The sequence below is a fragment of the Nuphar pumila genome, chromosome 3 (genome assembly GCF_984573655.1).
Source record: "Nuphar pumila chromosome 3, dmNupPumi1.hap1.1, whole genome shotgun sequence".
In the NCBI taxonomy this organism is placed as follows: domain Eukaryota; kingdom Viridiplantae; phylum Streptophyta; class Magnoliopsida; order Nymphaeales; family Nymphaeaceae; genus Nuphar; species Nuphar pumila.
Window position 1 is genome coordinate 134,082,403 of NC_143251.1, and position 22,683 is coordinate 134,105,085.

At 36.6% G+C, this 22,683-nt stretch overlaps 1 protein-coding gene across 3 annotated transcripts in view; it reads left to right on the top strand.

Annotated features, from left to right (window-relative positions):
* The first annotated feature begins 12,161 nt into the window (after nt 1-12,161).
* Nucleotides 12,162-22,683, top strand: part of LOC149843932 (ubiquitin-activating enzyme E1 1-like) — a 42,908-nt gene continuing 32,386 nt past the window's right edge. For all 3 annotated transcript variants that reach the window (XM_090000173.1, XM_090000174.1, XM_090000172.1), the window contains exons 1-2: nt 12,162-12,560; nt 13,703-13,920. In XM_090000173.1, the coding sequence (XP_089856299.1) occupies nt 12,293-12,560; nt 13,703-13,920 (486 nt within the window). In that variant the 5' untranslated portion in view covers nt 12,162-12,292. The remainder of the gene's footprint in view (nt 12,561-13,702; nt 13,921-22,683) is intronic.

Genomic DNA, 22,683 nt, shown 5'->3' on the forward strand with positions numbered 1-22,683 from the left:
CAAAATATTTTTTTGGTTTGCAGACCTGATTTGCTCCCAAACCTGCCTGATTGATTTTTGTTTTCTACGTGCAACGTGTTAGTTGAATTCTTTTCTTCGTTCTTTTAGTGTTTAGATTGCATTGTAATTTAGATTTCAATTTTTTTTAGTAAATATAATTAGATTTTTTCCTGAAATTTCTATATATTTGATATTTTTTCCTGCAAACTAGTAGTTGTTATTTTGGAAATCTAGTTGGTGTGTGCGTTTTGCGTTGCTTGTTTTGTGTGTTTTGCATGTGGATTCATGTGTACGAAAAAAATGTCATCACTAGGGTCACACCCTTGAAAAGTAAAAAGATCTAGTCCGTCAAAAAAGGAGCCTTGCAAATTTTTGCTTTTCTTTATTTTTACTTTTTAGGGCCACTAGTCATTTAATTGGGTTGTAATAATTTCTAATTTCTACTCGACTATTATAATAGGGTAGAACATTTTTTTTGTTCTTTTACTTAAGGCAATAAAGATTTTGTCATTTTGTGGGATTCAAAAACTTTTAAACACATTTCCTATGCTCGACCTAGACTTCACCACTAGTGTGAACCAAAATTTTAAGATTTGGTGCACGGTTTACATAAACGATTTTCATTGAAAAATATTTTTAAAAAATTACTTTCATGAATAGTTGCATCAAATTTTTGGCATCGTTGCTGGGAACGGCGATTTAAAACTCAGTACTCACTTTATTGCCTTTTTTGTGTATATTTAGGATTATTAGTTTGCTTTTGCACTTTATTAGGATTGTGTAGTTTAATTTCCTATTGATATTTAGGATTGCTTAGTTTGCTTGTGTTTATTATTTATTATTGCCAGAACCACGCTGAGTATAAAACATAGAGCCTGTTTACTTTTTTTGCACAACCCACCTATTAGGGTATCATCTTAGGTGACTGTGCATGTAATTTGCTTTGAAGTTCTATATCTGCATTGAGTGATGGTTGTTTATTTCTAGTTTTATTTTACTTTTACTTGCTTTTGTAGTGTGCTTTGATCGCGATTGCGTGCTAGGATAATTAGAAAACTAAACTTTTAGAACGTTTGTTGCATTGGGTCTCAATTCTATGGTTTATGCAAGGGCGACGTTCTTCAGGCTCAGAGCTTATAGATGCTATCGAGAATCTTGAACTCATCCTTAAGAGAGCTCATAGGACCAGAACTATGGCAAAAAATTTGCTTTAGTTCATCCCCTAAGAGAGTACTTCGTCTCTACATAGTACAATCCAGTGTCCTGCATAGTGAGACCCACTATAAAAGCACCACAATATAAAATTAAGGCCAGCATTATCCAGAAGCTGCCCTCCTTCTATAACCTTAGCAATAAGGATCCTTAATGTCATCTCAATAAGTTTTTAGAGATCTACTCTACAATGCAGATCAATAATTTTGGAGATGATGCATTGAGGTTGACTCTTTTCCTGTTCTTCCTCAAAGATAAAGCGAAGCATTGGCTGAAGTCTTTGGATACAGTCCATATTACCACTTAGGACATAATGCAAAAGGAATTTCTGAAGAAATATTTCTCAATTTGTAAGACGAACCAATTTCATAAGGCTATCACCAGCTTTACGCAAATTGAGGGAGAATAATTTTATAAAATATGAGAGAGGATAAAAGATCTTCTCTGAAAGTGCCTCCACCACGAGGTGCTTCGATCACAACTGGTGTAATATTTCTATGATGGCCTGACTGAAAAGAATCGACAGATGGTTGATGAAGCCTGTAGAGGCACCTTCACGCTAAAGAGTGAGGATGAAGTGTGGGCCTTATTCGAGACCCTGAGTGAAAATTCTATGCACCACGCTTCAGCCTCTTGAGTAAAAAAGGCAGCACCTGCCATTGTTGGAGCAAAGAAGGCTGACATGTATGAGATAGGGATACACCTTAAGTTGCAAAACAAGGTTGGCCTACTGACCTAGAAATTGAATCAGTTGTTGTCAAATCCCTCCCAAACCATGCAGGTGTGTGCATTGTGTGCTAGCTCAACAGACCATGTACTTGATTGCTTTGCGGCACTATAATACCTTAAATTTGTGCAAGAGCAAGTTCAGGTGGCATAAGGTTTTGCCAAGTCCGCGAACAACCCATTTTTAAAGACCTATAACCCAGGTTGACGAAACCAACCCAACTTCTCGTGGAGAAATCCCTAACAACTCCATGCCCCTTCCCAAACCCAAGTCAGACCAGGTGGCTACTAATCAAGCTACCAAAGGCCTAGTTTTCCTCAGGCTCAACCCTTGTTTAGCCAACCTCAGTCCCAAGAGCCTACATCTAGTCAGACCTTTGAGGATAAAATGCTTCAGGCTTTTGCGGACATCAAGGCAAACCTGAATTCCCATACCCAATCCATAGCAAAGTTGGAAACACAGATGGGACAACTTGCCGAGACGCCAAGCAGGCAAAGTGAGGGGGACATTGCTTAGTCAACCCATGGTCAACCTTAGGAGAAAGGAATTGATTCATGGCCTGCACTTGACTGTTGCACACCAAGAGCAGGCTCAGGCTATTGCCATCTTTAGGAGTGAGAAGGAGTTCCATGGAACAAGGGAGACTGCAGAAGAATTTAAGAGACAGACTAGTGAGTAGTCGGTCCCTTTGGATATGCCACAGGAAAGTGGGAGGGCTCCTCTACCTGAGCCTTCCAGATCATATATATCCAAGGCCCCCTTTCCTGAAGCGTTAGAGAAGTCAAAGTCGTTTGACAAACAAGGGGTGAAGATGCAGGAGATGCTTAAGATTTTCAAGCACGTTCAGATTAACCTCCCCTTGTTGAATGTCATTCAACAAGTCCATGTATATACAAAGTTCTTGAAAAAACTTTATATGTAGAAAATGAAGTTGAGGGCCAATGTATCGAAGAATATTTATTTGACTAAGCAGGATAGTGTGGTGTTACAACACCAAACTCCTCCTAAGTTTAAGGACCCAGGGGCTTCGATTATCTCGTGTGTCATTGGAAAGATCACTGTCGGACATGATTTGCTTGACCTTGGGGCAAGTGTGAATATCTTATTGGGTTTCTTTTATGATGCATTCGGGCTAAAGGAGATAAAATGTACGCCAATGACCCTGCAGCTGACAAATAGATCGATCAAGGTCCCATAAGAGATTTTTGAGGACGTAGGTCAAGGTAGAGGATTTCTACTTTCTTATAGACTTTATCATTTTGGATATGGAGGGAGTTGATGAGGTTAGGCAGACACCCATCATCTTGGGATGACCCTTCTTAGCTACTATCAATACATGCATTAATTGCTGCATAGAAGTGATGGATGTATCATTCGGCAACATAAAGATGCGACTAAACATTTTCAATGCAGTGATGGGCCCTACGGGTGAAGATGCTTGCTTCCAGGTCAATTTAGTTCAGGACATGGTAGAAGTAGAGTCGTTATGGACATTGAGCGATCCACCTCAGGAGGATGATGATGAATCACTCGAGGAAGATTGTTCTAGTTTGATTGATAGATTGTTAGGTGAGTTGCAATGAACCTGGCACTTTGAGCCCCTCCCAGATTTGGCAGAGAAACCTATAAAACCTTCAATTGAGAACCCGCCTGAACTTGAGCTGAAACCTTTACCAGCTTCGCTCAAGTACGATTTCTTAGGAAAAGAATAACTCTACCTGTTATTATTTCAGCAGACCTGACGAGCACTCATGAGTGCCAGCTTCTGCAGGTTTTACATGAGCATAAAGAGGCGATCAATTGGTTTGTGGTACTTCTCAAGAGGATAGACCTATTCTTTTGCATGCATTGTATCATCATGGAAGAGGGCGCTAAACCCTTTAGAGAAATGCAAAGGAGGTTGAATCCTCACATGAAGAAGGTAGTGAAAAAGGAGGTAGTTAAGTGGTTGAATGTAAGGATCATTTATTCCATCTTGGACAGTCAATGGGTGAGTCCAACTTAGGTTGTCCCCAAGAAATCTAGGCTCACCGTCACCATCAATGATAAAGGAGAGAGCGTCCCTACAAGGATTACCACAAGGTGGGGAGTTTGTATCGACTATCAAAAACTAAACAATGTAATGTGGAAAGATCATTTTCCGTTGTCGTTCATTGACCAAATATTAGAACAACTTGCTGGCCAACACTATTTTTGTTTTCTGGATGGCTATTCAAGATATAATCAAGTGGTCGTTTACTTTGAGGATCAAAAGACTATGTTCACCTGTTTATGTGGCACCTTCGCTTTCAGGAGAATGTCGTTCGAGGTCTGTAATGCCCCGACAATATTTCAAAGGTGCATGATGGCTATTTTCTCCCATATGGTAGATGATGTTCTTAAAATTTCCATAGACGACTTCTTAGTATATGGCTCTTCATTTGATGATTATATTTAGAAGTTATTGAGGGTGCTCAAGCGATGTATGAAGACAAATATTGTGCTTAGTTGGGAGAAGAGTCATTTTATGGTTTGGCAAGGGATTGTTCAGGGACACATTGTGTCCGAGAAGAGGATCGAAGTCGATAAAGCTAAAGTGAAGTCTATTGCGAAACTCTCTCCACCGACCTTTGTACGATAAGTGTGATCATTTTTAGGGCATGCAGGATTTTATAGGCAGTTCATCAAAGACTTCAGCAAAATCTCATGACTGCTTTGTAACCTACTTTCCAAGGATCAACCCTTCTATTTTGATGATGTCTATCTGAAGGCATTTCTATCTCTAAAGGAGGCTCTCACCCCAATTAGTCAGTGTCCTTTAAAATCATGTGTGATGCATTTGATTATGCGGTTAGAGCCATTCTTGGCCAGAAGATTGAAAAGAAAGTCTTATGTTATTTATTACACTAGCAGAACCCTCTCGGATGCTCAGATGAACTACACTACAACTAAGAAGGAATTGCTAGCTGTAGTTTTTACATTAAAAAAATTTTGTTCATATTTATTTGGCTCCAAGGTCGTTGTTTACTAGGATCATACCACTCTGTAGTATTTGATGAGTAAAAAGGATACCAAACCGCATCTCATCCGTTGGATCCTTCTTCTACAAGAATTTGATCTCGAGATTCGAGACAAGAGTGAATGTGAGAATCTTGTAGAAGATCATCTATCCAGACTGACAGTGGAGTCATCTACTAATCAGGTACATATTGATGATTCATTTTTTAATGAACAACTTTTGTATGTTAAGCGTATGCCTTGGTTCGTAGACATCATTAATTATTTGGTGACAGGAAGGTTTCTTGTGCATTGGAACAAAAATGAGAAAGATTAATTTATGGCGCAGGTGAAACATTACTTCTGAGAAGATCTAGAGTTATTCAAGCTATGTTCGAATCAAATGATTAGAAAGTGCATTCAAAAGGAGGAGATTGAATCAGTTTTGGCTTTTTGTCATTCCCTGGTCTATGGAGGTCATTTTTTCAGTCGAAAGACTGCAACCAAGGTCCTCTAATTTGGATTCTGATGGATGACACTGCATAGAGATTCACATGAGTTCTGCAAGAGATGCTTGTTATGCCAGCAAATGGAGAATATTTCTAAATGCAATATGATGCCCATGCTCCCCATTTTTGTTGTTGAGATCTTTGATGTTTGGGGCATCGATTTTATGGGTCCCTTTTCACCTTCTTTCAGAAATGTTTATATCTTGGTGGTAGTATATTATGTGTCCAAGTGGGTTGAAGTTGTGGCTACCCGAACCAATGATCATAAAGCAGTGCTTAAGTTTATTAAGCACATCTTTAGCAGGTTTTGCGTTCCGAGAGCTATTATCAGTGATAAAGGCAAATATTTCAAGAATGTACATGTTGCTTCCTTACTTAAGAAGTATCTGGTATATCATCGAATAGCTACACCATAACATCCGTAGACTAGTAGCCAAGTCGAGGTTTCCAACAGAGAGATCAAACAACTTCTTGAAAAGACAGTCAGGATAGACCAAAAGGATTGGTTTCAGTGCTTAAATAATGCATTATGAGCATATAAAACTGCTTTCAAGACTTCGATTGGCATGTCCCCTTACCGGTTGCTATTCAAAAAACCATGTCATCTCCCTTTTGAATTGAAACATAGGGCCTATTGGGCGATAAAGAAATTCAATTTTGACATGGCTCAAGCTGGAACAGAATGGAAGGTTTAATTGAGCAAACTCAAGGAGTTGTGAAACAACGCTTATGAGAGTGCCAAAATTTACAATGCTTGAACTAAGAATTTTCATGATAAGCATATTTTGAGAAAGTAGTACGAGCTTGGTCATAAAGTTTAACTCTTTAATTCATGACTCCAATTGTTTCCAGGGAAGCTGAAGTCAAAATGAGATGGCCCGTTCATAGTCCAGGAAGTATTTCCACATGGTGCAGTTCATATTATGGACCCAAGAATAGGCTGGAATTTCAAGGTCAATGGGCAAAGGCTGAGGCCCTGCATTTCTGATATCGCTACAAATAGGGATATCGAGGTCATTGACCTCATGGATGTGTAAAGAAGCATGCAATGTATATTATGTAAGATTAGGATTTATTTTTAGTTACTTCATAGTTTTATGAATATTTCTTTTTTTGGTTTATGTGTACGAATGATAGATCATGTATAATACATTTTACTTCTTTGATAGTGTTTATGAGTTATAGGTGATAGGACAACTTCCAACATATACATCAGGAGATATCTATCCCTTCGCTTGTGTGTCTTTTGTTTCTTAGTGTGCATTCATTTTTTTCCATATAAGCATAGAGGAGTGCCACTGAGGACTGTGTCATTCAAGCATGGGAGAGGGTGTATACCCAATTTTTTTTTTCTGTCCATGAATTTATTCTGATAAAAACTCATAAAAATTAGGCTTTTAAGAAATGAGTTTTAAGCTTATATGAATGCTTTACATAATCTAACATTTTAGAGAATTTTTAAGCCCCCCCAAAAAAAATTCTCACACTAATCTAGAAAGCGTGGACATTTATGTGGATTTCAAAAAAAGGATGGTAGATGAATGTTAGAGTTTATTCTGAATCACAAGTATGAATATGCATAAATTTTTTTGAAAAACTAAGCAAATGAAAAATATTAAAAATAAGAGCTTAAAAGAAAAAAAGATCATACGTTTAGCGGTGTGATGTCTTCAATATTTTCTAGTAGCTGGGCTCAGACACAAGTTGAAGTGTTTGACTTTCATGTCAAAAAGGATAATGAAGAAGATCACTTCTTTGTCTAAGTCAATATCTGTGGCATATTTGGTTCAAGCAAGTAGAGCTTGAGGGGTGTTTACACCTGGTGCCCTAAAGTCATTTGGTTTGGGAGCCACCGGCCCAAAAGCTCGTTACATAGACTTTATAGAGAACCTAAGAGATGTTGACATGGCACATGACAAGAAGAAAGCTATATATAGAACTATAAAAGTATAAGGTCTAGTGACTCAAACAAACAATTAAGTCTAAGGGATACTTTGTATCTAGTGTCTTAAGGTCATCTGGCCTAGGAGTCACTGACCCAAAGCTCGTTACACGGGTCACGAAAACTTGAAAATGGATATAGTGCTCAATTGAAAAAAAAATCAAAGTGTAAAAAGTGAAAGAGAAAAAGAAAGAGAAAGTATAATGTGAGCTTAATGAAAATTTCATTGCTTAGATAGAATTATGAAAAACTGTGCAGAAAATATATAAGTGAGGATAAATAAGCAATAACATGAGTGTACTTGATTATCTGAGAATAAAGTATAAATAATTATAATTTTTAGAAAAGTAAAACAAAAGGTTTTTCTTCTATGGTGGCATGTGAAAACTCTAAATATGTTGTAAACGTGTAATTGCATGAAATGTTATTTAGATGAATTTCTTAACTGCCTAATACTTTTTAAATTTAAACTTAGATATATACATGACATAAATGTTTGTGGGTAGTATCACTACAAACCCTCACGAGACCTGACTCGTCCACTAGGGTAACTCAGGAGTTTAAAGCGTTTGTTGCATATGTTAAATGCAATCGTGATTCCTACGAAAGTGAGTTAGGTTTGATTTGCATGTTTTGTTTTATTTTTGTTAAGGGGCAGTTTGCTCGAGGACTAGAAAATGATAAGCATGGAGGAATTTGATCATGCATAATTTTATGCATATTATATACATTTTTATGTGCATGATTAATTGCAAAAATAGATTAATAACCCTTGTTTATCAACGTTTGGCAGGGCATTACTTAGTTTTGAGAAAAAGTGAAAAATCACACAAAGTGAAATCCACTTGAGTGGTTTTTGAAAATTTAATTTCTTTTAACAACCTTTTTAAAATTATTTTTCTTTAATGTAGCTCTTTTGAATTTATTAAAAATTAGTAGAGTTTTAAAAAAAAATTCTAACCCTAGTTTTAGTTATAAATAATAATAATTAAGAAGAGGGGGCGTCTTCTCTTGAAAAACACGCTAGCCCCTTCTCTCCTTCCTCTCTCTCTCTCTCTCAACCGTCAATTCTCCCTCGTCTCTTCTCTTTTCTTTCTCCTATTTCTTCTTCTCCACTTCCCCTTTCCTCGTTAACGTCTCCTTGTTTCATCGGAGTGCACGCGCAAGCTTGAAGAAAGACCATCTCTTTTCTTAACCTCTCTTTCGAAAGAACCCAAGTATGTTTCTTCTCCCCCATTTCACGTTAAATTAGTGTATATAATTGATTCTTTACTTCTGCCATTTAGTTTTAAATCTACTGAAATAAAGCTTTGTGATTAAATTCCATTCACGCATAGATCAATTTTCTTCTTTTTGTTTACTTGGTTCAATGAAAAACATAAAATAAATTTTTATATCAGGCCATTAAGCATCTATGCATCTAGATCAGTCCATCTGATCGTCCAATCAGATCTGATCAAATATTCTTTTTGAAGCCTGATCGGCTAAGGAAGTGTAACACCTGCCCTGATTCGATCTGCGGATTAGACCTGCAGTGTATATCTGATCAATAGTTCGAATCAGACACACAAGAATAGCCAAGCACTGATCTCGTCAGATCAGATCACACACCCCATGGGTTGCATTAATCTGATCTGCCCAGGCCACTGCTGCAACTACCCGATTCAGATCTATCTAGTTGCAGACTGGAGAATCCCTTGCTCACTCTGATCTAGCAGATTCGATCAGATTTATCTTTAGATCTGATTGGAACCCAGCTTTTTAGCTAAGGGTTACGTAGATCAGATAAGTCGATTTGGACCGAAGCCAACCAGATCTGTCAAATTTGCATAACTTCTTAAGTCTGGTTGAAATATTTCTTTTTGGTTCACAAACTTCCAAACCTGCCTGCATTTTCGTGCGGGCTTGTTGTTAGTAGCATTCACGTGTTAGATATTTTTTTTAACAACTAGTCGTGCTTAACCTCACTGATTCCATCTCGACTAAGGTTAAACCCGATCAACAATAGAGTTACACGAATACCAGCCTGCTGAACGATGTTAAAAAGTGAATCAGACCAAATTTGGTCAGCATTGGGTTGTAGGTTAAATTGATGCATAGCTGATCCATGATTTGGGAGTATCTCAAAGTCGGAAGCCTAAGTGATTGCTGATTGATTTCTGTTTTCTACGTGCAACGTGTTAATTGAATTCTTTCTTCGTTCTTTTAGTGTTTAGATTGCATCATAGTTTAGATTTTGATTTTTTTTGTAGTAAATGTAATTAGATTATTCCATGAAATTTATGTAGATCTAATATTTTTTCCTGCAAACTAATAGTTGTTATTTTGGAAATCTAGTTGGTGAGTGCATTTTGTGTTGCTTGTTTTGCGTGTTTTGCAGGTGGATTCATGTGTGCGAAGAAAGTGTCATCACTAGGGTAGCGCCCATGCGAAATAAAAAGAGCTAGTCCGTCAAAGAAGGAGCCCTGCAAATTTTTGCTTTTCTTTATTTTTATTTTTTAGGGGCACTGGCTATTTAATTGGGTTGTAATAATTTTTAATTTCTGCTCGACTATTGTAATAGGGTAGAATGTTTTGTTTATTCTTTTACTCAAGGCAATAAAGAGTTGTCATCTTTGTGGGATACAAAAGCTTTTAAACACGTTCTCTGTGTTTGACCCGGACTTCATCACTAGTGTGAACCAAAATTTTAAGATTTGGCGCGAGGTTTACGTAAACGATTTTCATTGAAAAATATCTTTTAAAAAAATACTTCCATGAATAGTTGCATCACTCGCCCTTCCTCTTCCCGATCGCAATCAGGTATGTCGTACGATGAGAGTTGTTTAGGGTTGGTTTTGACTTGTTTTGGTTTCATTTTTGAAAGGTTTATTGGGTTTCAATTTTGGGTTTTTCGTTTAACATGAATCTTTTTTGTAAGTTATTTGATGTGGTATAAGTAGTGGGCTATTGAATGATGGCAGTTTATCTTTTGTTTCGGTTTTGGGTTTTTAGTTTTTGAAAATATTCGCTAGTTGCTTATTATTATTTTTTTTTGCATACTATTAACCGAGAATTATAATCAACATAAAGGTACAATAATTCATTGTTTTCATGCTAAGATTAGATGCCATGATATTGTAGTTCACAGTATGTAGACATTGAACTTATGACTTTGATAATTCAGATCATACTCACAGGGCTAATGAAAAAGAAAAACTGATCTCAAAAAGAAAAAACTAAGAAAAATAAGTGAATTCTTCAGTTACTATTCTCTGTTGGATGATGGTGGTTTTTCTTTTGTTTCGGTTTTGGGTTTTTAGTTTCTGTAAATATTTGCTAGCGGGTTACTTTTTTTCAGACTATTATTCGAGGATTATAATCAATTTAAATGTATAATAATTCATTATTTTCATGCCAAGGAACTATTTTTTGTTGGATGCCATGATATTGTAGTTCACACTATGTAGACATTTAACTTGGGACTTTGATAATTCAGATCATAATCATAAGGCTATTGAAAAAGAAAAACTAATCTTAAAAAGATAAAACTAAAAAAAAAAATGAATGAATTCTTAGCTATTCTTTGTTTGGCAGATGGGTCATATATTTGAGTTAGAGTCAGTCTCTCTTTAGCTGTATAATCATTGCAACTAGGATGTAAATCTTGATTCATATTAAACGAAGGTGCATTTGAGTCCTTTGCTTTGGTTCTATCTGCAGTTTCTGCAAGAAAATTTAACCGATCCCAACTTGGATCATTACCAGCTTTTGACAATGAATCCTGAATTGAATGTTCACTACCATATTCTGCAATATGAGAATATCCATCATCACCTGTGACCCGCTGAAATAAGCAGGTAGAATCAATTTTAATAGCGCAAGTTTTCATGTAATGTTTGTGAAATTCCTTATAAATGATTTATCACATTAGGAGCCTTTTACTTACCAGAACACAGATGTAAAGATATGCTTGTATATGTTTTTGTTATCACAAGGATAAAAAACATTACACGGATCATAGCCTTGAACTAGAGCTGCCTTTGACATTGATATTATTAGCTAAGGAGGAAAATGTTTTCATGCATAAACAAAGAAGCCAAAATGTTCTCATGCTACACAAACAAGCCAAAAATTTTCTTTTGGAGAACTTTTCTTAAGCAAAACTTTCTTTTCCTATCAGAGTTTTTCTCGCTTCCAAACTTGCCCTAAGAGTGCAATATTTCTAACAACCAATACAATTTCCTTAAAATGCGATATGTTCAAAATATCCCGTATTTTGAAAATATCATGCTTTTATCATGTTACTAATGCAATATTTATCAATGTTGCCGGAATCAGTATCGACATTGAATCAACCGATCGATTCCCATTCTGAACTGAATTAAATTGAATCGACCAATTTTTAACCAGTCGATGACCCATGTCACAAAAACTATATATATTTTTATGTATTTTTTAAATTTAAATGTACCGGTATTTTTTCTGAGATGTTAGCTGCGGCGGTCTTAAATTACGCCAGAGAGGTAGTCGTCATTTTAAAAGTAAGACTGCGACCAAGCTGACGCTCGGTCCTGGCTCCAAACCTTACAGCCACCACCGTCTCCGGCCACCACTAGCGGCCAATATCCGGCCACTTCCGCCGGCTGCCGAATACGATTCCTTCCCGCACCGCCACCCCATGTAATCTCTGGTAAGTCTTCCCCTTTATTCCTCCTCTCCTTTTTCTCCCCCTCTCCCCCTTCCCTTTTCGTTACCTTAAACCATAAAGTAGTCGTCGAATCTAGGGTTAGCATCTCCCTTTAGGTCCATCTAGATCAACTCTTAAATGGTGTTCAATGATCCTTGCGTCGGAGGTTAGGGTTTGGGTTGGGAATAGGGTTTCTCTCGGGAATAGTGTTGGTGACCGCGTCCCGTGGTGGGGTTTTGAGCAGTCTGTTGCACTATATGCTTCCTAGAAGGAGGGACGGAGATGGCGATGGCGACGTCAACACGGAAAGCTTGGTAAAGAAGCACCGCGTCGACTGCTTGATCGCAACGGGGAACAACAACAGCCACAGCTTGGAGACGATGGCCTGCAACGACGGGAACCCGCCCGACATCGACGAGGATCTGCACAGCAGGCAGCTCGCCGTCTACGGGAGGGAGACGATGCGCAGGCTCGCGGCATCGAGCGTCCTCATCTCCGGGATGCAGGGCCTTGGCGCCGAAGTGGGTGCGTTCTTGAACTTCTTCTCCTCTTCTTTTGCCCTTGCCCAAATTGTTTGTGGTTGATCTGAGTGATGTGAGACACTCAGGGTTATGCCGATGCTATTTAAGGGAGGTTGTGATTGTCTATGAAATTGGCCAGATCTTGGGAAATGGATATGCATAATTGCCCCTACATTTTCTCTGTATATTCCACTTTCTTGTATATCAAAACTTTTCGAGTTGTGGTCGATCAATTCAAAATCGGAAACATGCTTCTTAGTGTATTTCCATGATCTGCGCTTTGTTTTAGAGGATTGCGATTTTGTTTAAGGGAATTTTGGTCTAAAGTTTTGGACTGGAATGAACGGTGCCGTTTTATAGGGATCTTTTTATGATTTTGGGAGCATTTGTTATCTTGGAAATTATCTTACCTTCCAAATCATTGCCAGATTGCATGATGAAATGTTGCTTCTGACACTTTTTTGTTTCATGGAACTGAAAGCCGATTCCACATGATCGATACTGTTGTTTGATTACTGAATGTGTATATTTCGTGAAAAGCGAGGTAGGGCCAATCTTAACCAGTACCTAAGGCTGCACATCTTTTGCTTTATGTGGAATATGAGTTCTATAGTTTATGTAATCCACAAAAGAAAATTTTCGGGTTGAGCTTTTAATTTCACTGCAGTTGATAACTTTTCTTTACTTCTTACTAGGATGCCTTTAAGCAGAAGAAATTTGAGAATCGGTTTGGTAGTTATCAACTTCCATGGTTGTGATTCGTGCACACACATGTGTGTGTGTGTGTGTGTGTGTGTGTGTGTGTGTGTGTGTGTGTGTGTGTGTGTGTGTGTGTGTGTTTGTTTTCTCTGTTCTCCTTCTCCTTGTGTTTATTTCAATTACACAGTTTTATATACAGTGATTGTTATATGATTTTTTGGTTGGTGCAGCAAACAACCTTATACTTCTGATTGTGTCTCTCTATTCTCCTTCTCCTTGTGTGTATTTCAACTATACAGTTTTATTTACAGTAATTGTTATATTGTTTCTTGGTTGTTGCAGCAAATAACCTTGTGAGTGTGTCTCTCTGTTCTCCTTCTCCTGGTGTTTATTTCAACAATACAGTCTATGTACAGTGATTCTTATTTTGTCTCTTGCTTGGTTCAGCAAAGAACCTTATACTTGCTGGTGTGAAGTCTATCACTTTGCACGATGAAGGATCAGTTGAGCTGTGGGATTTATCTAGCAACTTTCTGTTCTCCGAGGAAGATGTTGGCAAGAATCGTGCATTGGCCTCTGTGCAGAAGCTGCAGGAGCTGAATACTGCTGTAGTTATATATACTTTGACATCACAGATCTCTAAAAAGCAGCTATCTTGTTTTCAGGCAATTTCCATCATCCCTTGGGAAAACTCAACTTTTTCTTCTTTCCTCCTTACTCAATGCTTCTTTCTTTTTTATTTTTTAGGTTCTTGTCTTCTGCAGTTGTTTATTGCGAATTTTGGTTGTAATTCCTCATAAGATATGCTTATTCCATTATACTCTTGTGGAAATTTTTATGCTTGTAACGTTCTTTGAGAGAGAGAGAGAGAGAGAGAGAGAGAGAGAGAGAGAGAGAGAGAGAGAGAGAGAGAGAGAGAGAGAGAGAGAGATTTTTGCAGTTTTATGTTTATACAACAATATATATGGATGATATCATTAATGTTTTAGGTTTATAGAGTTTTGGAATGTATGTCAACATGTGAATTGTGATTGTATGGAGAGACCTTGAGTAAGGGAGCTAGAGATTTATTTTCTCCCTTGTTGAGAATTTGGAGCTTATTTACTTCCTTTGGTGCAACTCATTTCATGTTAATCTACAGGCTATACCATGTCTTGTGTTTTTGTCACTTTAGCTGGATTTTATGGATTTGAATGGTTGACAGTACATCACGACATATGTTTGGTAGTTTGTCCAGTGTTCTATTGTAAAATTAATTGAATTCGGCTTGACATTAAACACCCATAACAATGCATAATGTTCTGGTATGTGGTAGTTTTCTTTTAATAACATTGGATACTAGAGGAATAAGCAGTTGGTACTTTTGAGCTGGTTTCAATTAAGTGTAATAAATTGGTTTTTTATTATGTTATGGTGTAATTTTCACTTGTAATATTATTCTTATTTATCACTTGTATTAAAGGTAAAACAATAAAATACCCCTAGAGGTCATTAGATTCCTTTATATACTGAAGTAGGATGTCTCTAGTGAAGCAACCTTTTGGACTCCTTTCCACCCACTTGTGTGGTTTACCTTCTTACTTCTCTCTCTTCTTTGCATCAGTAAAGAACCAAGCCTCTTGCAGGTGAAGCATAAACCCTGATACTCCTCAATAATAAAGTATTTAGCTGTTCCAGCAGTATTATCTGTATAATAAGTGAATAATCATGCTGTGGATAGTCGACTGCATCATTCAGAATTAGCACTTAATTGAGCATTTTGATAAAGTCAATGATTATTGGATATACATGTTTAAGTTACTGTCAAGATTTTTCCTTTTTTTTAACTTAATGACGATATTTGGCCTTGGTATCAAATTTGTGGATCTATAGCATTATTATACTATTTGTGGACTTGAACATTTAACTGTATCTTCACACAATATCATCTGGACTCTTATGTTTGTAGCTTCTCTGCCTTTTCCTTTGTCATGCTATACATTAAGGTGTATTCAGTCAGATGTTCTTGGCGATTCCATGGTTATCTTTTTGCTGCATGGTTACTTGGATGTTAGTTGTGGCTGAAAATCCACAATGTCTTTTTCATGATCATTATACTGTAGCTGCATGAAATACTTCTATATTCACATGATATACATAAGATTCCATTTTCCTTTAAGCGCTGTATCTTCGAATATATTATTTGCTTCTTCACATCCTGGATCATTCCTTTTTGGTCAGAATTTTGCATCCGTCTGAAGATGTAGTCAATGGAAGTTCTTGTATGTTCCAACTCATAGGAGCAAAGCGAAGTCCATGCAAAGGTAGATTTGCTTCGATATAAGATTGTTGCATTCAGGCACTAGTGAAGGTTATATGTGTATTGTCTTGAGCAAAGAAAACTTTGTTACTTGTGTCTAATGACAATATTTTTGCGTATCATGATAAACAAAAACTGGAGGATTTGTGATTCTCATGTGAAGTGGCACCTAAAATGTCTAGTTGCAACTGATTAGGGTGGTAATGGAATGAATTTATAGAAACATTGATTAGCTATATCTTGCTTAGTTTCTGTGATATTGAGATTACTGATAGCACATGGTGTGATGATCTACAAGGATAACTTTGATAACAGAGTACAAGGAGGAAACTTTTGAATGAATCTTTTGGCGTATTCTTTAGTGGCCTGAAGCAATGCCCATATAGAGTTAGCTAAATGAAGTTAAGAAATGTAGAAAACTGGTAAAGGCTTGGAGGGAGGCTTTGAGAGTTGATGGGAATGAATGTGTAATTACTTGTGGGTTGAAATCCTGAGAATTTTATTCTTACAGATACCTCTTATGTGAAAGTGCAAGGTATAGCTGTGATGGTGGTGGTGGTGATGGCAAAGAAGAAGATGATGATGAAAACACGAGCCTGAAATTTTGTGTTTGGGAATATGTTGTGAGGGTCGGCTGTAGGATTCAAGTACATTTGGGTTTTCCTTTAGGAATAAAGTAGGGGCTCTGGTTGCATGATTGCAAGGAATGATTTAGTAATGATGGCCTCATTTACTGCTTGTGTTAGAAAGAGGTTTATTGTTTTTATTCTGAGGCCTGATAAGTTTTATGCCTTCTGACCTGTTTGCATATGCATACAAAATCATGTTCACATACTGATACTGATGTAAGTTCTGCTGTTTTATTCATTTTATAACAAAGTAATGCATATTAGTCCTCTAAGTATTTTTTATAGGAAGTTTTCTAAGTACTTATTAACCATATTTCAAATAATTGTCTTCACTAGTTGACTCTTCTAGTTCTTAGTCTTCTAAGTATTTTTTATAGGAAGTTTTCTAAATACTTATTAACCATATTTCAAATAATTGTCTTCGCTAGTTGACTCTTCTAGTTCTGCAGATGGCATTGCACAGATTCTATTAGATTCTAATGTCAACCTGGACTCTACTGTTGGCACTCTAATCTGGCTGAACCTGACCATATTGTGCCAATCTAACCTGATCTTGTGCATGATTGAGTCGGGTGTTTTTTTTTTGAAGAGAAAACACTTCAGATAAACAAAAAATGGGGACCAGGTTGACTAGGAAAAACAGGGCAAACACAACACGCAGAAGAAGAAAAAAAATAGAATGCAGCAGGTCCAATTCTTATGAGTGTCCGGAGTGAATTTTCACCATCTATCTTGTGCAATAATTCGATCTCAAAATTGATTTTCCTGACAAGAGGCTGCAGGTCTGACTTTGAGTCCTAAAAGATGCCTGAACTTTTTCTCCAGGCACTTTATCCAGCAAGCTGTATGCAGCCACCACACCACAACATAGCCGAGAGAGGCTACATCATTTTCTTTCAAATCAGCCAGAAGACGGGACACATATTATGGAAATGATGATCTTATCAATCAGTTTTAACCAAGCCCTTGAAAAGTTCTTGAAAGCTGTTTCAAGTTCAAAACAAGTGGAGATTTCTCAGCCTTTCACACATAAGAAATCTGATGGCCATGAAAATACCCCTGCTTTTAAGATTATCCCGAGTTGTTGATCCAATTATTGAGATCAGCCAAGCCAACACCCTTACATGAGGAGAGGCCTCCAGTCCCCATCTTCGGGAAGACAGGCATGCCAAGTTCCAAGCCTGCATGATAGCATGACTTAGCCATTACAAAGAATTCTCTCTGTCTAATTTTAATTTAGATAGAAGAGACATGATTGAAGCATCCCCTAAGTCTGAATCATAAGGATCTTAGCATTCAAAGAACTATTGTGTGATCAACAATCAGTAGCCTTGCAACTTTCTATATTCCAATGTTAACTAGTGCCACAAACATAGATGGCAAAGAGCGTGAATCAGCCCAAGGGACGGCCAAAAAGCAATCTTATTACCCTTGCCCAAATTAGCTTCAATACTCTTTCTGAAGGATGGCAAACATTGAGCTGACCTTTCCGAACCCTTGGCCTATTAGCACATCTATATATGGATGCCAATTCTAAGACCAATCTTGCAACTAATACTTTGGTTTTAACTATGTCACACGGACTCGGCTCCAAGGTCGCCGCACTCGCGTCGACACGCACCGACACGGGTGCGGCTCGGACTCGGTCAACCCGACCCTGGGTGTGGTCAACGCACCCAGGGTCATTTTGGTCCATTTTTTGGAAATTTTTTTTTTTGAATTTTTTTTAAAATTTTCTGGGCTACAGCTGTAAGGAAAAAAACCCATCACAACTAAAAAACCTGTACACTTTCAAGTTTTAAGTACAGAATGGGCACAACTCAAGTTTTTGTGGTTTTTTCCTGTACGAAGAAAGTGAATTATTACAGTGTATGAAGAAAGTGCCCAAAAGTGAATTATTCCTGTATGAAGAAAGTGTACAGAATGCCTTCACAACTCATCACCTGTCCCCTAATGGGCACAACTTTGACTGAGTCTTATATATATATATATATATATATTTTTTATTTTTTTTTAATATATATATAGCCGAGTCCCCGTGTCCAAAATTTTTGAAATTGCGCCGCACCCGTGTCGCACTCGCACCCGCACCCGCACCCATGTGACATAGGGTTTTAATAACTTATCCCACCAGCTATCTTTTTGATACACCCTTTTTTGTAATAATTGGTTGTTCAATAGGCCCTTTTTCTTCTTCTTTTTTTCACTCATAGCCCCCTAACTCCATCATTTAACTTGTTTTGTGCAAAACAAGTGAGAACTTACTGCCCCGCCGCATCAAATTATGAAACAACATTGATGTTCTTTCTCCATTCACTTATTGAATTTAATGGCATTATAGAGAATGTGGCTAAAATGAGATCAATTAAAGTGATCCTTCCCATTTGTGATAAATAATGAGTAGGTCAATTCTGAAGCTGTCATGGCCCGATCTTCCATTTCTGCGGGAGTAACTCCTTACAATAACCAAACTGAATGGATTTCAGTGTATTTCTGCACTATGTTACCAAGACCACATTTGAAAATACACTGCTTACATTTTTATCTGCTCTGCTGTGTTGAACAGTAGCAGTCATTTGGGCTCATGCACTGCTAGCCCATACAACTCTGGAAAAATCTTTAACAAAGCTGCTTACTATGTGCAGTTCCAAACAGAAATATGTCATCATTGAACAACTAAGTGAGATAGAGGTGATATACCATGTGCTAAAAGCCCCTGAAATGAAAACTGCTATCCACTTCATTGTTCAACAAAAGGCTAAAGTAACCTTCTTCAACAATGTTGAATAGCAATGGAGATACGGAATCTCTTCTCAAAGCCCCTTTTCTGGTCTAAAATATTCCTTAACCTTTCTGTGAAGTGAAACAATGCCAATTACTTTGGAGTGAATTTCATTATATTAGGTCTCCACCAGTGTTGTGAAAAGCGTTGAGGCGTAGTGAGGCGCTCTACCAAAATTTGAGGCGAGGCGTAAAGCGTAAGCCTCAATTTTTTTTAAACTTTAAAAAAATATAAAAAGTATCTAAAATTATAAAAAAATAAAAAATGCTTTATTGATGAAGTAACTACCAACAAGAAATAAAAAATCTCTAATAAATACTGAAAAAATATGAGATTAACATGTAAAAGTAATATTAATGCAACAACTTGATCTATGGAAGTATCTAAGAAATAAAATATGAGCATTCATTCAATAAAAAATTAACATTAACAACGAAATGCATATTAGCATTAACAACACCATGTCATAATTAGAAAATGAATGTTAGCATTAACAACAAAATATTAATATATTTGTCCAAAACTCTTCAAAATGAGTGTTAACATTCACAATTACAAATAAAAGACCCCAAAAAACATATAAATGCTCATATCTCTATGATATGAATTAGGGCTTAGGCTCTTATTGTGTCTCATCATCATCAATATTTAAGTCTTCAATGTCATCATCTGAGGAATCCATATAAATAGGTTCTCCTTCATCTTCATTGTCTGACACTTCATCATCTGCACTTGCTTCCTCCACATCCTCGATCACTTCTTTTGCTTTTTTTTTTCTTCAATAAAAAATTATGTATTAAATACTTATTTTATGTAATTAAAAAAATATATTTATATTCATAGCAAGGTAAAAGGAATATAGTTTTACCTTGATCTTTTAAAGACCTATCTTGCCTAGAACCACTTTGTGAATCATGGGGTGAAATGACTTTTTCAATAGGCACATGCTCAATGACATTTATGTCGAAGTTCGGATCCAACCATGAATCCTCCAACCAATTGGGATCACTAGGCAACACTGGATCTTTCTTCTCCACAATCCACTCATCGTCTGAGTCTATATGATCTAGACATATAGGGTCTTTGGTAGCCCTCCTCCTCATATTTCTTTCTCTTAATTTCATATTGTACATTACAAAAACCAATGCATTAATCTTCGCTTGTTCAAGTCTATTTCTCCGTTTTGTATGCAACTATATTTTTAAATCATTGATAATCAATTATAAGATAATTACACTTATAAAAATATATTTCAAAAATAAAATACAAAATCATAAACCAATGAGAAAGCACTCCAATTTCTCTCACAGCCTAATGCACTGCACGTCAAACTTAGAATTCGATTTGCAAAATTCATCAACTCACTGTCTCTCTACCAAACAACCCCTTTGCTTTTTTAAATGCATCGATTTGTGTTGTGATTTTCAACCGAACATTTGCATCAGAAACCAATTTTTTAACACAATCATAAAAGCCACTCATAACTTCTCCATCCGGGTTGAAGTTGTCAACATAATGAAAATGAGGATTTAAATAATAGGCAGCTGCACGCAAAGGCTTATGAAGTTGCAAGTCCCATCGTCTATCAATGATATCCCAAATATGTTTATATTTTTTTTCAACCTTGTTAGGGTTTGAAGCAATTTCCTCCTTTGCTCTATCCGTTGCCTCGTACAAAAATCCCATAGCAGGCTCATCTGCATCTACCAATCTACTAATCACAACACTTTCACGAGCGACAGTGTAACTTTAATTGCTTATGATATGGCAACCCAAAACTTATGATCATTAAGAACAATATAAGAAATGATCTTAACATCAGATTTCTTATAATAATTAGATGATCTAAAATTTGAAGACAAGAACATCGATTTCAACTCTTTCTTATAAATCTAATACTATGAAGTGTGAGATATGTTATAGCAAAACGAGTGACGACTGAACATATTTCTTTTTTCTTTGTGAATTTTCTCATCAAATTTAATAGCCATGCATGACTATAGATATATCTTATAATTTTTTTTGCCTTTTACACTGTATTTTTAAAAATTGATATCTTTCCAATATCTTCTAGCATAAGATCCAAGCAATGTGTCGCACATGGTATCCAAAAACATGTTTTTCCTGCTATTAACATATTTTCAGCTGCCACATAATTTGGTGCATTATCTGTAATGAATTGCACCACATTACTTTCACCAACTTCTTTAACAACTTCTTTAAATAACTTACACAAATTTGCACCAGTTTTTTCCATGTCGCTGATGTCAGCGGACTTAAAAAATACTGTTTCAGATGAACTGTTCACAAGAAAATTAATTAAGTTTCTTCCTTTTTCATCTATCCAACCATCTGCTATAATGCTGCAACCAACCTTTGGTTATTTCTTTTTGAACTCTTTTAAAATTTCGTTAGTACAATATATCTCGTCTTTCAAAATCCATGTTCTGATCTCGTGATAAGAAGGCGGTTTGAACCCTCGCCCATAATTTGCAATAGCTTCTACCATTGCATCAAAATATGGAGTGTTGCAAAGATTAAATGATAAGGCATTTACATAAAAAAATCTACCAATGGTACGACATACATTTTTTCTTTCGTCCCCTTTGAAAGTAGTGTTTATTATGGTTTGTCGTGCTTCTTTATTCACAAAGAGGTCTATAGGACCACCTGTGTTTGTTTTTGCATCACTACATGATCCACTGGTTTCTTTGTGCATATTATCGTTTGATGATGATCCAAAATAAACACTCCTCCCGATATCCAACTTGTTTTGTTTTTCCTCTTGTTTCTTTTGCTTCTGATCCTTTAGATGATTCTGAAAAAATCTTTTCACATCAGGTGGAATCGCTTCGCACATGCTTACACCATGTTTTGTGTGAGATAAGTGATGCTTTAACCTATAAATGCCTCATGTAGTCTGTTTATCACAGTAATTGCAAATTACATGTCCTACGAGTTTGGGTTCTTTAGTGAGATTTGAAACTTTAACTCTATGATCCCATCCTACGTCTTTTCCCATTGTTCCACTGCAAAAATACATATAAGAAAATATATATTAACACAAAAAATTAGATTACAAGTACCATTCTTTGATAAAAGATACATTCAAAATAATAGAAGAAGATTTTGCTGCATTTTATAATTCAATAATTCAATAGTCAACAAATGCACAAACAAACAATAAACTAATAGTAGTTGCAATCTGAATAATGAATACAAACATGCTTGTGTATATGAGAAACCAATAAGTGCACAAGATCCTCTTTAACCAAAAAACGTGAACTAAGCAGAGATCATACAAAAGGAATCACAAAAGCGTGGCTCATGTAAAAAGCTTGACCTTAGCCAAATCTTTGAGTTGTTCATGATGAGTTGTGGAGCCTGATTCAGAGTTTTTGCCCTTGCAGGAAGGGGGGTCCGGGGGCTCCCCCCAGCGCGGGTTCCAGAAGAATTTTTTTTGGGCTTATGTTTGAGACCCGATTTCTTATGGATCAGAACCAACTTGTTTAGGTTTAGGGCTGTCGCCCTTTTCTTATATAAATTCTTTTTTTTCTTTCTAAAGAAATGAAGTGAATGATGACTTAGAGGATCAATCAAATTCTAAAATGTGCATTTAATACTTAAAATTTATAATAACAAACATATATCATAATTATCACAAAATATTAAAAACAAAAACAAAAACCGATTCAGGCCGATTTTCAACAAATCAGTG